The sequence below is a fragment of the Bos indicus genome, chromosome 15, assembly GCF_029378745.1.
Source record: "Bos indicus isolate NIAB-ARS_2022 breed Sahiwal x Tharparkar chromosome 15, NIAB-ARS_B.indTharparkar_mat_pri_1.0, whole genome shotgun sequence".
NCBI classification, from domain to species: domain Eukaryota; kingdom Metazoa; phylum Chordata; class Mammalia; order Artiodactyla; family Bovidae; genus Bos; species Bos indicus.
The window spans coordinates 20,859,325-20,872,719 of NC_091774.1; the positions used below are offsets into that span (position 1 = coordinate 20,859,325).

The window sequence follows — 13,395 nt, forward strand, 5'->3', positions numbered from 1 at the left end:
TAAGCTCATAGACACAGAAAGTAGAAAAGTGGTTGCCAGGGGCTTGGCGGAGATCACGGAAATAGATGAATAGGTAAAAGGCTTTAAAATTTTACCTCTAATATTAAGAACTGAGGATCTAATGTAAATCATGGTGGCTATAACTCTGTTGCTGGGAGAGTAGACCTTACATATTCTCATGGAAAATAAGTAAATAGACATATATGGGGTTGCAGGTGTATTAACGAGTCCTGAGAGGAGTCCTTTCACAGTACATGCATATATCAAATCATTATGATGTGTGCTTTAAATATCTTACAATTTTGTTAATTTTACCTCAGTAGAACCAGAAGGAAAAAAAAGATTGGACTCCATGGGGTAGAGTTGGAGCAGTAGGTGGAAAGTTACAGAGTGACAGACTTCAGCACAGAAGCAGCCAAATGTGAGATCGACCAGCTTCAGCAGGAGGATTTCTTTGTCAGAAGTTTTTGAGCAGGAGCTGGGTAAACCCTGGGAAAAGGGTGTTGGAAAGCATATTCAGTCAGAGTTTGGTTGGACTAGATGACTTTTCGGTTCCCTTTTTATAGTGCTTGGCGTGTAATAGGCACTCAATAAACAACTGTAAAATTAATGACTTTTAAAAACATGGAGCAGGAGAAATATTCTCTTTATTTTAAACCAGTGTGACTCTTAAAGTGACTTCTTTGATTCTGTCCTGATTATCAGTTCAGTTCAGTTCAGTTGCTCAGTCATGTCCGACTCTGCGACCCCATGAATCTCAGCACGCCAGGCCTCCCTGTCCATCACCAGCTCTGGGAGTTCACCCAGACTCACATCCATCGAGTCAGTGATGCCATCCAGCCATTTCATACTCTGTCATCCCCTTCTCCTCCTGCTCCCAATCCCTCCCAGCATCAGAGTCTTTTCCAATGAGTCAGCTCTTCGCATGAGGTGGCCAAAGTACTGGGGTTTCAGCTTTAGCATCAGTCCTTCCAAAGAAATCCCAGGGCTGATCTCCTTCAGAATGGACTGGTTGGATCTCCTTGCAGTCCAAGGGACTCTCAAGAGTCTTCTCCAACACCACACTTAAAAAGCATCAGTTCTTCAGTGCTCAGCCTTCTTCACAGTCCAACTCTCACATCCATACATGACCACTGGAAAAACCATAGCCTTGACTAGACAGATGTTTGTTGGCAAAGTAATGTCTGCTTTTTAATATGCTGTCTAGGTTGGTCATAATTTTCCTTCCAAGGAGTAAGCGTCTTTTAATTTCATGGCTGCAGTCACCATCTGCAGTGATTTTGGAGCCCAAAAAGATAAAGTCTGACACTGTTTCCCCATCTATTTCCCATGAAGTGATGGGACCGGATGCCATGATCTTCATTTTCTGAATGTTGAGCTTTAAGCTAACTTTTTCACTGTCCACTTTCATCAAGAGGCTTTTTAGTTCCTTTTCACTTTCTGCCATAAGGGTGGTGTCATCTGCATATCTGAGGTTATTGATATTTCTCCTGGCAATCTTGATTATAAAGAAAGATTGAGAGGGAAGAATATTTAACTTTATTTAGATATCAGTTTGATTACTTTCTGATCCCTCTTACATACCACAAAAGCTCCTATAAATTGTGTTGAGTTCTCCAGAAAAAGGTAAGTAACTTCTACAGCTGTATGTAAATTATTAACTATATAAATTTAAAAGGCATAAATTTTTGTATCTATACATGTCTCATTAACTTGTAAACTCTTTGATATTAGGATTTGTATTTTTGAGTCTCCCTCACAGCATCTAACCCATAACCTCTTAAAAGTAATATTTGAAAGTGATTTCCAACTCTGTGTGTATTGGGTATGCGGAGTTGTCCCTAATTCTCATTATTATTCAGAAATAAAGTCCTACCATTGATGTGTGCTAATGCTGATTTTTAAATTTAGAAATTACTTAATTCCAGTCGATTTTGAATCTTGCTGAATGTAGAGAGGAGTGCTTTCAATGTTTGTTGCTTTTGTAGGTGCATGTGAGGGAACCTTGGCTTGTTCTACCTGTCACCTCATCTTTGAACAGCACATATTTGAGAAATTGGAAGCAATCACTGATGAGGAGAATGACATGCTTGATCTGGCATATGGACTAACAGATAGGTAAGATTTTCAGACCATTTCTGTTGTAAGAATCATCTGGGAGGGTGAAAGTTTTATTTGTTCATGTCTGTCTCTGACCAGAGACATGTAATCTGCGTGCATGTAATAGTGTTCTCCCTGTGTAGACAGATAAGTCGCAAACTTTGAATATCAAATATATGACATTTCTCCATGTATTCTACAGTTTAACCCTTATGAAGCTTTCCTTTTAACAAAAGTAAAAAAAAGTTAACTGGAAGTATTAGAAGATAAGTTCTGGATCCTAATAAATCTTCTTTCATCTGTTTTTATTCAAGGAATTAATATTTGTCACATTTAATGAGTTGGGATGAAATATAATGCTTTTTTATGGTATTCTTGAAGGACAGATTTGATAATTGAAAGAAATTATAATGAAAAGTTTTACCTACTTGTGAGAATACAGTTTTCAGAAACTTTATAATAGTTATGTTAAAATGAGTAGTTTTAATTGTACATTGAAGAAACTCAGATCTTACTCTTGTTATTAATAGAATTATTCTTTTTTTTCTTTTCTTTTATTTTAACTTTACAATATTGTATTGGTTTTGCCATATATCAAAATGAAGTGGTAAGATTTATAGTAGTAAGTGATATCAAGTGATACTTTTTTTCTTTTAATTATCTAGCCTTTTGGTTTGAGTTAGGGAAGATATGGAGTTAATTTAATGTTTCAAAGGGCAAGATAATCAGAGTTTACTTCAGGTTGGCTTTGACTTTTAACTCCAGTTTTGTGGCCCTAATGAAAAATAGTTGAAAACAATAAAAAAGTAATAATAAACTTTATTTCATGTGTATTATGTAACCACCATTTTCTTAGACCCTTGATGTAAACTCTGTAATCCTCAACAAAAGTTTTTAGTTCATTGGTATTTATTGTGGCTGCCACCTACCAGTCTCCCTCACATCTTCAGGTGCCACATTCTCTATCAACACCTCCTTTTCTGTTCTAAAGGGTAACACACACTACACACTCAGTGGTTGTGTCGATTTGGTTCTGAAAATTGTTTCTCTCAATGTGAGGGGTAAACCATAGCTAACTGCTTGCTCTTTTATTCAGATAAAATTTATAGGTGCACGTAACAGATAATACTCTGAACAAAAAGAAAAAATGAGAGGAAAGGGAGAGCTTCATTAAAGGAGAGATACAAGACTGTGAGAAGATATAAGACCTATTGCAAATGTAAGCTAGCCAAAAATTTTGATGGTAAAATTTAGACGTTTTAGAACAAAATAATGGAAAGCAAGAAATAGCTTTTATGACATTTTATAGCTGGTATTCTTATGTGCACAGAATTTTAGTAGAAATGCTCTATGGGGAAAGTTCAGTTCAGTTCAGTTGCTCAGTCGTGTCCAAATCTTTGTGACCCCATGAACCATAGCATGCCAGGCCTCCCTGTCCATCACTAACTCCTGGAGTTTACCCAAACCCATGTCCAGTGACTTGGTGATGCCATCCAACCATCTCATCCTCTGTCGTCCCCTTCTCCTCTTGCCTTCAATCTTTCCCAGCATCAGGGTCTTTTCCAATGAGTCAGCTCTTGGCATCAGGTGGCCAAAGTATTGGAGTTTCAGCTTCAACATCAGTCCTTCCAGTAAACACTCAGGACTGATCTCCTTTAGAATGGACTGGTTGTATCTCCTTGCAGTTCAGGGGACTCTCAAAAGTCTTCTCCAACACCACACTTCAAAAGCATCAATTCTTCAGTGCTCAGCTTTCTTCACAGTCCAACTTTCACATCCATACATGACGACTGGAAAAACCATAGCCTTGACTAGACAGACCTTTGTTGGCAAAGTAATGTCTGCTTTTTAATATGCTGTCTAGGTTGGTCATAACTTTCCTTCCAAGAAGTAAGCGTCTTTTAATTTCATGGCTGCAGTCACCATCTGCAGTGATTTTGGAGCCCAGAAAAGTAAAGTCAGCCACTGTTTCCACTGTTTCCCCATCTATTTCCCATGAAGTGATGGGACCAGATGCCATGATCTTCGTTTTCTGAATGTTGAGCTTTAAGCCAACTTTTTCACTCTCCTCTTTCACTTTCATCAAGAGGCTCTTTAGTTCTTCACTTTCTGCCATAAGGGTGGTGTCATCTGCATATCTGAGGTTATTGATATTTCTCCCGGCAGTCTTGATTCCAGCTTGTGCTTCTTCCTGCCCAGCGTTTCTCATGGTGTACTCTGCATATAAGTTAAATAAGTAGGGTGTGGGTAAAGAGTATAATGCTTTTAACAGGTAGGATTTAGAAAGCATTCATAAAATGGAATGAAAATAATTTTGTTCAAAAATGGTAACTGCATGTAAACTTCTGTTTCTAGGGTACTATATATTTCCAAAGATTAAAGGAAACTCAGTCTTTAGATCTAGGTTTATTTTAAAATTAAGTTCGATGTAAATGTCCTTGATTTTTAGATTGAAGAGCATTTTAATGTTATTAGAGAGTGTACTTAGCCTTGATTAATAATGGACTGATGATCCTTTAATAACAAGAATAAGTTCTGATTAATTTTCTTTAATGTACAATTAAAACTATTCATTTTAACATTATTATTTAAGTTTTTCTAAAAACTGTATTCTCTCAAGTAGGTAAAACTTTTCATTATAATTTCTTTCAATTATCAAATCTGTCCTTCAAAAATACCATAAAAAGCATCAAATTTCATCTCAACTCATTAAATTGTGGCAAATATTAATTCCTTGAATAAAAATAGATGAAAGAAGATTTATTAGGATCTAGAACTTATCTTCTAATACTTCCAATTAATTTTTTTTTACTTTTGTTGAAAGGAAACTGATGATCCAATATTTCATCATTGTATCTCTAGTGCCTGACTCAGAAAGGGCATCATCACCAGCTGTTTTTGGAATTAATGGTTGATAGCTTCAGGAATGATTTGTGAATCTATTTTTGATAGTTGTCATTGCTCCCTGCAACCAGTTTTCATGGATAACCTACACAGAGGCCTCATTTTCATATTTGTAAAATGGGGATAATAAAATAGTACCTACCTCATAGGATTGTTGTGTCATGTCAGTAATGCATGCTCGTGCAGCTCCTTAAATAGTGTCTGATGGAAAAAGCATTCACTCAGTGGTTGTTGTTGGCATTTTAACTATAAAATATTAACTCATATGCCAGACATTTACTGTAATGCCTACAATCTTAACAAAGATTGTTTCTAACCTTCAGAGTTTGCAGTATTATCACCACCTTATGGGACAGGGCTTCGTTCTCAGAGATTTGCCAAGGCCACATAGCTGGAGAATGACAGAGCCCTGGTTTCAGTCAGTTACATTGGACCCCAAAGCCCTTGGTTTCTTACAGTTTGAAGCTCCTTCTTTGCTTTGAAAACCAAACTTTAGAAGTCAAATTAACACACCTAGTATATTTTGCTGTTAGGTGTATATGACAAAGTGGCTGTAGAAAATGTCTTCAGGGTTTGCACAAGTGGGAGATTTTGTGGGGTTAATAATGAAAATTAATTATGGGAATTATGGGAATGACTGGAGGAGAAGCTAAATGCTGGTTGATAGTAGGCAAGTGAATGTGTGAAGGGGGAGAGCCAGCAGGAGAACCAATATTCCTGCTGGTTAAGGAGTGGTGAGATGAGCTTGCAGATAGAAGAGAGATTAGTTGAAGATATGAAAGTAGCTGTGGTACCTGCCCCCCCCACCCCCACACAGAACAGCTCTGTGCTCCTGAACCTCCCAGGGATGTTTCCTTCCTGCAGCCCAGGGTCTGGTCCTAGGTTCCTTTAGGATGTCTAAGACCTTGTCTAGGCAGTGAGCTCAGGGGACCTGGGCTTTGTTTTCTGTCTCCTCCAACCTCTTTCCAACACCTCATCCCATCGAAGTCACCTCAATAAATAATACCTTATTGTTTAATTTGTGGCTTGACCTGTGAGTAGTTTTTTTTTTTTTTTTTTTAATATGCATTTTATTTTATTTATTTATTTTTTTTCTTATTGTTTTTTTTTTTTTTTTTTAATTTTTTCCTGAACCCTCCTCCCTCCTCCCTCCCCATACCATCCCTCTGGGTCGTCCCAGTGCACCAGCCCCAAGCATCCAGCATCGTGCATTGAACCTGGACTGGCATCTCGTTTCATACATGACATTTCACATGTTTCAATGCCATTCTCCCAAATCTTCCCACCCTCTCCCTCTCCCACAGAGTCCATAAGCCTGTTCTATACATCAGTGTCTCTTTTGCTGTCTCGTATACAGGGTTATCGTTACCATCTTTCTAAATTCCATATATATGCGTTAGTATACTGTATTGATGTTTTTCCTTCTGGCTTACTTCACTCTGTATAATGGGCTCCAGTTTCATCCACCTCATTAGAACTGAGTCAAATGTATTCTTTTTAATGGCTGAGTAATACTCCATTGTGTATATGTACCACAGCTTTCTTATCCATTCATCTGCTGATGGACATCTAGGTTGCTTCCATGTCCTGGCTATTATAAACAGTGCTGCGATGAACATTGGGGTACACGTGTCTCTTTCCCTTCTGGTTTCCTCAGTGTGTATGCCCAGCAGTGGGATTGCTGGATCATAAGGCAGTTCTATTTCCAGTTTTTTAAGGCATCTCCACACTGTTCTCCATAGTGGCTGTACTAGTTTGCATTCCCACCAACAGTGTAAGAGGGTTCCCTTTTCTCCACACCCTCTCCAGCATTTATTATTTGTAGACTTTTGGATTTCAGCCATTCTGACTGGTGTGAAATGGTACCTCATAGTGGTTTTGATTTGCATTTCTCTGATAATGAGTGATGTTGAGCATCTTTTCATGTGTTTGTTAGCCATCTGTATGTCTTCTTTGGAGAAATGTCTATTTAGTTCTTTGGCCCATTTTTTGATTGGGTCATTTATTTTTCTGGAGTTGAGCTGTAGGAGTTGCTTGTATATTTTTGAGATTAGTTGTTTGTCAGTTGCTTCATTTGCTATTATTTTCTCCCATTCTGAAGGCTGTCTTTTCACCTTGCTAATAGTTTCCTTTGATGTGCAGAAGCTTTTAAGTTTAATTAGGTCCCATTTGTTTATTTTTGCTTTTATTTCCAATATTCTGGGAGGTGGGTCATAGAGGATCCTGCTGTGATGTATGTCAGAGAGTGTTTTGCCTATGTTCTCCTCTAGGAGTTTTATAGTTTCTGGTCTTACGTTGAGATCTTTAATCCATTTTGAGTTTATTTTTGTATATAGTGTTAGAAAGTGTTCTAGTTTCATTCTTTTACATGTGGTTGACCAGATTTCCCAGCACCACTTGTTAAAGAGATTGTCTTTAATCCATTGTATATTCTTGCCTCCTTTGTCAAAGATAAGGTGTCCATATGTGCGTGGATTTATCTCTGGGCTTTCTATTTTGTTCCATTGATCTATATTTCTGTCTTTGTGCCAGTACCATACTGTCTTGATAACTGTGGCTTTGTAGTAGAGCCTGAAGTCAGGTAGGTTGATTCCTCCAGTTCCATTTTTCTTTCTCAAGATCGCTTTGGCTATTCGAGGTTTTTTGTATTTCCATACAAATTGTGAAATTATTTGTTCTAGCTCTGTGAAGAATACGGTTGGTAGCTTGATAGGGAGTGCATTGAATCTATAAATTGCTTTGGGTAGTATACTCATTTTCACTATATTGATTCTTCCAATCCATGAACATGGTATATTTCTCCATCTATTAGTGTCCTCTTTGATTTCTTTCACCAGTGTTTTATAGTTTTCTATATATAGGTCTTTAGTTTCTTTAGGTAGATATATTCCTAAGTATTTTATTCTTTTCGTTGCAATGGTGAATGGAATTGTTTCCTTAATTTCTCTTTCTGTTTTCTCATTATTAGTGTATAGGAATGCAAGGGATTTCTGTGTGTTGATTTTATATCCTGCAACTTTACTATAATCATTGATTAGTTCTAGTAATTTTCTGGTGGAGTCTTTAGGGTTTTCTATGTAGAGGATTATGTCATCTGCAAATAGTGAGAGTTTTACTTCTTCTTTTCCAATTTGCATTCCTTTTATTTCTTTTTCTGCTCTGATTGCTGTGGCCAAAACTTAGTTTTGGAAGCATCCTTCTGGGAGCTGAGCTTCAGAGCTCAACAAGGGAGCAGTTTCTGGGCCTACCCCAACAACCTGTTACTTTGGACAAACAAACAGATGGACAAATGGAGCACTCTGAAAGTTTCTGTAAGCTTGAAATAAACTGTATTTTTCTTTAAAAAAAAATTATGGGAATTCCCAAAATTAATTAATAATGAAATCAAGGAAGACTTGCAGTCCGGCTCCTTCTCTAGAGGTTCTGCACTGATCCACCTTAGAGCCGGAGACCTTCCAGGAGAAAGTAGGGGAGTGAGAGCGGTCCCAGCACCACTGCCTTACCTCTCAGGTTATAGAACCAGGAGGGTTTCCCCATGTTCTCCTATGTACTTCTGGTTCTTCTGTTACTGTGCTTACTTGATTCTGCCCTATATCATTGATAGCTTTTTCCATCCTCTTCCCCAAGTTCCTTGAAGACTAGCATTACTTAATTTTATATGAACACCAAGAGTATAACCAATAGTCTGTCTCAGGCTCACCACAATCTTTGTCTTGTCTCATTTTTGCTTGACTTGCTTTGGCTTGAAATTGGCTTGCCTCATTTTCTCTCTTGTTGAAAGAGCTTAATGCATAATTGAAGATTTTCAGTTCAGTTCAGTTCAGTCACTCAGTCCGTCCGACTCTGCAACCCCTTGAACTGCAGCACACCAGGCCTCCCTGTCCATCACCAACTCCCGGAGTTCACTCAAACTCATGTCCATTGAGTTGGTGATGCCATCCAACCATCTCATCCTCTGTCATCCCCATCTCCTCCTGCCTTCAATCTTTCCCAGCATCAGGGTCTTTTCCAATGAGTCAGTTCTTCGCGTCAGGTGACCAAAGTATTGGAGTTTCAGCTTCAGCATCAGTCCTTCCAATGAACATCCAGGACTGATTTCCTTTAGGATTGACTGGTTGGATCTCCTTGCAGTCCAAGGGACTCTCAAGAGTCTTCTCCAACACCAAAGTTCAAAAGTATCAATTCTTCAGTGCTCAGCTTTCTTTATAGTCCAGCTCTCACATCCATACATGATCACTGGAAAAACCATAGCTTTGACTAGACGGACATTTGTTGGCAAAAGTAATGCCTCTGCTTTTTAATATGCTGTCTAGGTTGTTCATAACTTTTTTCCAAAGTGCAAGTGTCTTTTAATTTTGTGGCTACAGTCACCATCTGCAGTGATTTTGGAGCCCAAGAAGATAAAGTCTGTCATTGTTTCCACCGTTTCCCCATCTATTTGCCATGAAGTGATGGGACCAGATGCTATTATCGTAGTTTTCTGAATGTTGAGTTTTACACCAATTTTTTCACTTTCCTCTTATTTTCATCAAGAGGCTCTTTAGTTCCTCTTCACTTTCTGCCATAAGGGTGGTGTCATCTGCATATCTGAGGTTATTGATATTTCTCCTGGCAGTCTTGATTCCAGCTTGTGCTTCCTCCAGTCCAGCATTTCTCATGATGTTCTCTGCCTGTAAGTTAAATAAGCATGGTGACAGTTAAATAAGCATGGTGACAATATACAGCTTTGACTGACTCCTTTCTGTATTTGGAACCAGTCTTTTGTTCCATGTCCAGTTCTAACTGTAGCTTCTTGACCTGCATACAGGTTTCTCAAGAGGCAGGTAAGGTGGTCTGGTATTCCCATCTCTTTAAGAATTTTCCAGAGTTTGTTGTGGTCCACACAATTAAAGACTTCGGCACAGTCAATAAAGGAGAAGTAGATATTTTTCTGGAACTCTCTTGCTTTTTGGATGATCCAGCAGATGTTGGCAATTTGATCTCTGATTCCTCTGCCTTTTCTAAATCCAGCTTATACATCTGGAAGTTAATGGTTCATGTACTGCTGAAGCCTGGCTTGGAGAATTTTGAGCATTATTTTACTAGCATGTGAGATGATTGCAATTGTGCGGTAGTTTGAGCATTCTTTGCTCAAGATTTTCTAATTTAACAAATAGGAACTACTGGCAGAAAGGGATTTTTTTCTATCAGCAGTCAATGTTTTCCATGACTGTAGTTGTTCATTGTTGTTGAGTCACTGTGTTGTGTCTGACTCTTTTTTGACCCCATAAACTGGAGCTGATTTCCTTCTCTTGGGGATCTTCCCAACCCAGGGATCAAACCTGTGTCTCCTACATTGGCAGGTGTGTTCTTTACTACTGAGCCAGCAGGGAAGCCAATGACTGTAGTACTTACTCCCTTTCAGGGCCCCTCCCAGAGTCCCTCATTGCTCACTAGTGAAAACATGAACCACCCCTTCATTGATGTTCAGAGCTGTCCGTGGCCTGACTATCTTTCTAGCCCATCACTCTTCCTGTCCTTGTCTGGCCTGCACAGCAGCCAAGTCAGAAATCCATATTAACTCAAACATGCCTTGAACCCCTATTACCTTTGCCTCAAATGCCTTTCTTCTTTATCTTTTATTAAGTATTAAATCCTATCCAATCTTCAGAACCCATTAGAAACACCATCTCCCCAGCTAGAAGTCAGTGCTTTCTCCTCAGACCTTACAGCTTTCTCTCTCATGACATTTGTCACAATCTCACATGTTAATTACCTGTGAATGTGTCTCAGCTCTTCTATTTGATTTAAAGTTCACGCCTTAATACTGATATTAGCAAATTAGTCCTGTGAGGAACTCACTTATTATCCATCTTTAGGATGACATTCGGAAACTAATATTTGTCAGGATTAAGAAAGTTGCCTGTGAACACGTCACATTCAGTGCTGGATCTGAACCACATTCAGTCTGTGTGGTTCTAGCCCCCGTGCTGCCTCCTCCTGCCGTCCGTGGTGCCCGACTTGTAAGAGGTGTTTAGTAAGGATCGAAGTGAACTGCTCTTTGCAAACCCACTGACATTTAGTTCTGTCCCTTTAGATGATCAGCAGGTGCTTGATGAGTATGTTGATGAAATCAAGACCTGCATATCACATTCCATCAAATTTTTTGAAGGCAGTTGGAGTATGAGACAAATATAGTATTTATTTTTATGTGCCATTAAGAAATAAAAAGCTCTGCTAATTAAAATATGGTGTAAAATGATCTTATAACTTAACATTTTATGCTTGTTGAAAGATTTGTTTATACTTAGATTTAGAGCTACGAAGACATAAATTTGTACATCACTGTTTAAGATTCCTTTTTAAACATAAAATTGGTCATAATTCTGTGAAAAAAATGGAATTACAGTTATTCTTCCAGTGATAAATATTTACTTTCCTTTTATCAATTTATGCTGTTTCTGTATTTTTAATTTTTGTTTTGTAGTCTTTTTTTTTCTCTAGAAATTATTTTTATTTAAAGCATAATTGCTTTATAGTATTGTATTGGTTTCTGGCAAACAACAACATGAATCAGCCATAGTGTAATCTTTTTGGGCTGGAATTATTTTGAATGGTAATGAAATTCAGTACATAGTATTAACATATTTCCCATAACTCAGTTGAAGGGATGGATACCTCTGATGTGCCTGTCACCTCCCAGTGTAGTTGTGACTGTAAGGTAATTATTTTCTTGGCATTGCTAAAACCCCAGTTCTCTTCTCCAACGTTGTGTCTTCTCATTGTTTCATTGCCTGTCGTTCCTGTCACCAAAAATCAGTAGTTCTGATGAAACAATTAGTAGAAGATAGAAGCTAGAGGTTAAAATAAAACTTTGACATATCAACCTTTTTGTTTTCATGTTTACATTCTGTTATTCTCTAGTTGAAAGGGTTGGATGTATCTTTTTTGACTTAATGAAAACTTAAAAGGTAAATAAATCCCAGTGTTCTGGGTAAGAAAAGGTCGTATTAACTACGTTGCCTTGTGAATAAGATATACTTAATACTAAACCGTACCTTCCCCCTTTTTTATACAGATCGCGGTTGGGCTGCCAGATCTGTTTGACAAAGGCTATGGACAATATGACTGTTCGAGTACCTGATGCCGTGTCTGATGCCAGAGAGTCCATTGATATGGGCATGAACTCCTCAAAGATAGAATAAATAGGAATATTTTCACAACATTTTACCCTATTTTTATAATTATTATTTCTTAATGTAATTAAATGAGAACATGGATGAATGGATTTATCATTATGACTAGATTTACTAAATTCATCTGATACAACTGCTGAATTTTGTAGTTCTGAAAGTATGCCATTTTTATTTTGATTAAATTATAAAAACAAATATTAGAAAGTAGTTAGTATGAAAAACCTTATATATTTTACCTGTGATTGATCAGCAACATAAATCTTACGCCTACCTACCTATAAGTAAGTAGGTTAAAAAAGGGTGTCATTATCTCTCTTGGATGTGGGTGGAGGCAGAGATGTAAGGTGGCTTGTCTAGGGTCATACTGCTAATTAGAAGGTCAGTACTAGAACTGTACATGTTTAGGTCGAAACTGGGGAAATTAGGGATCTCATTTAAAATCTGAGCACAGATAATAAAGCACTGTCAAAGATGTTTGGTCTCAATTCTGACTGAGGTGGAGGAGTAAACTAAAAATTAAATGTGTTTTTTTTTTTTTTAATCTTGATCAGAATGGTCTGTCTTTGTAATCTTTAAAAAGTAATGCTTATTTATAAATTTCTCCCTGTGACAGAATGGATATCTTACGGATTAGGTTTTCTCTGTCCTAAGAAGGGAACGAGGGGGCTACCATCCCCTCGGCCAGGACAGCCACGTGGTGTGCAGTGAGCATGCAGGCAGGGTCCTGGAGGACGGGGGGCTTGAGCCCTTCAGATCACCATCCATGCATGGCAGACATTTGTATTTTATCTTTATTGTGAATAAACTGATAAATGACAATAAAAGGGTATGAAGTATGCTCTTGAAAGTGTAATGAAACAGTAACTATTTTGGACTAATGGGGAAGGGCAGAAAAAAATTAGTGCAAAGTGAATTGTAAAGTTGAGTTAGCTTCAAGTATATCTGTGCCCTTTGAGCATTAGAAGCCAGGTGCTAGAATCATCTGAAGGCTTATGATTCCCTCATGTGACTGGCACGTTGATGCTGGTGTCCGCTGGGGATCTAGCAGGACCCTCATGTACGTACGGTCCCTTCGTGTAAGCCGGGTGTCCTTACAATGGGGTAGGTGGTTTCTGAGAGCCAGTGCCCTAAGGGGCGTATAAGCATTGCTAGGCAGAAGCTGAAAGTCATGGAGTATTGCTTTTGCTTGTTTGTTTCATTAGAAGTGAGACATCAA

At 38.1% G+C, this 13,395-nt stretch overlaps 1 protein-coding gene across 1 annotated transcript in view; it reads left to right on the top strand.

The window, feature by feature from the left end:
- FDX1 (ferredoxin 1) overlaps window positions 1-13,026 on the top strand; it is a 35,401-nt gene extending 22,375 nt beyond the window's left edge. Inside the window, exons 3-4 of the mRNA XM_019975456.2 lie at window positions 1,989-2,118; window positions 12,062-13,026. Of these exons, the coding sequence (XP_019831015.2) occupies window positions 1,989-2,118; window positions 12,062-12,188 (257 nt within the window). The 3' untranslated portion in view covers window positions 12,189-13,026. The remainder of the gene's footprint in view (window positions 1-1,988; window positions 2,119-12,061) is intronic.
- Window positions 13,027-13,395: the final 369 nt, after the last annotated feature.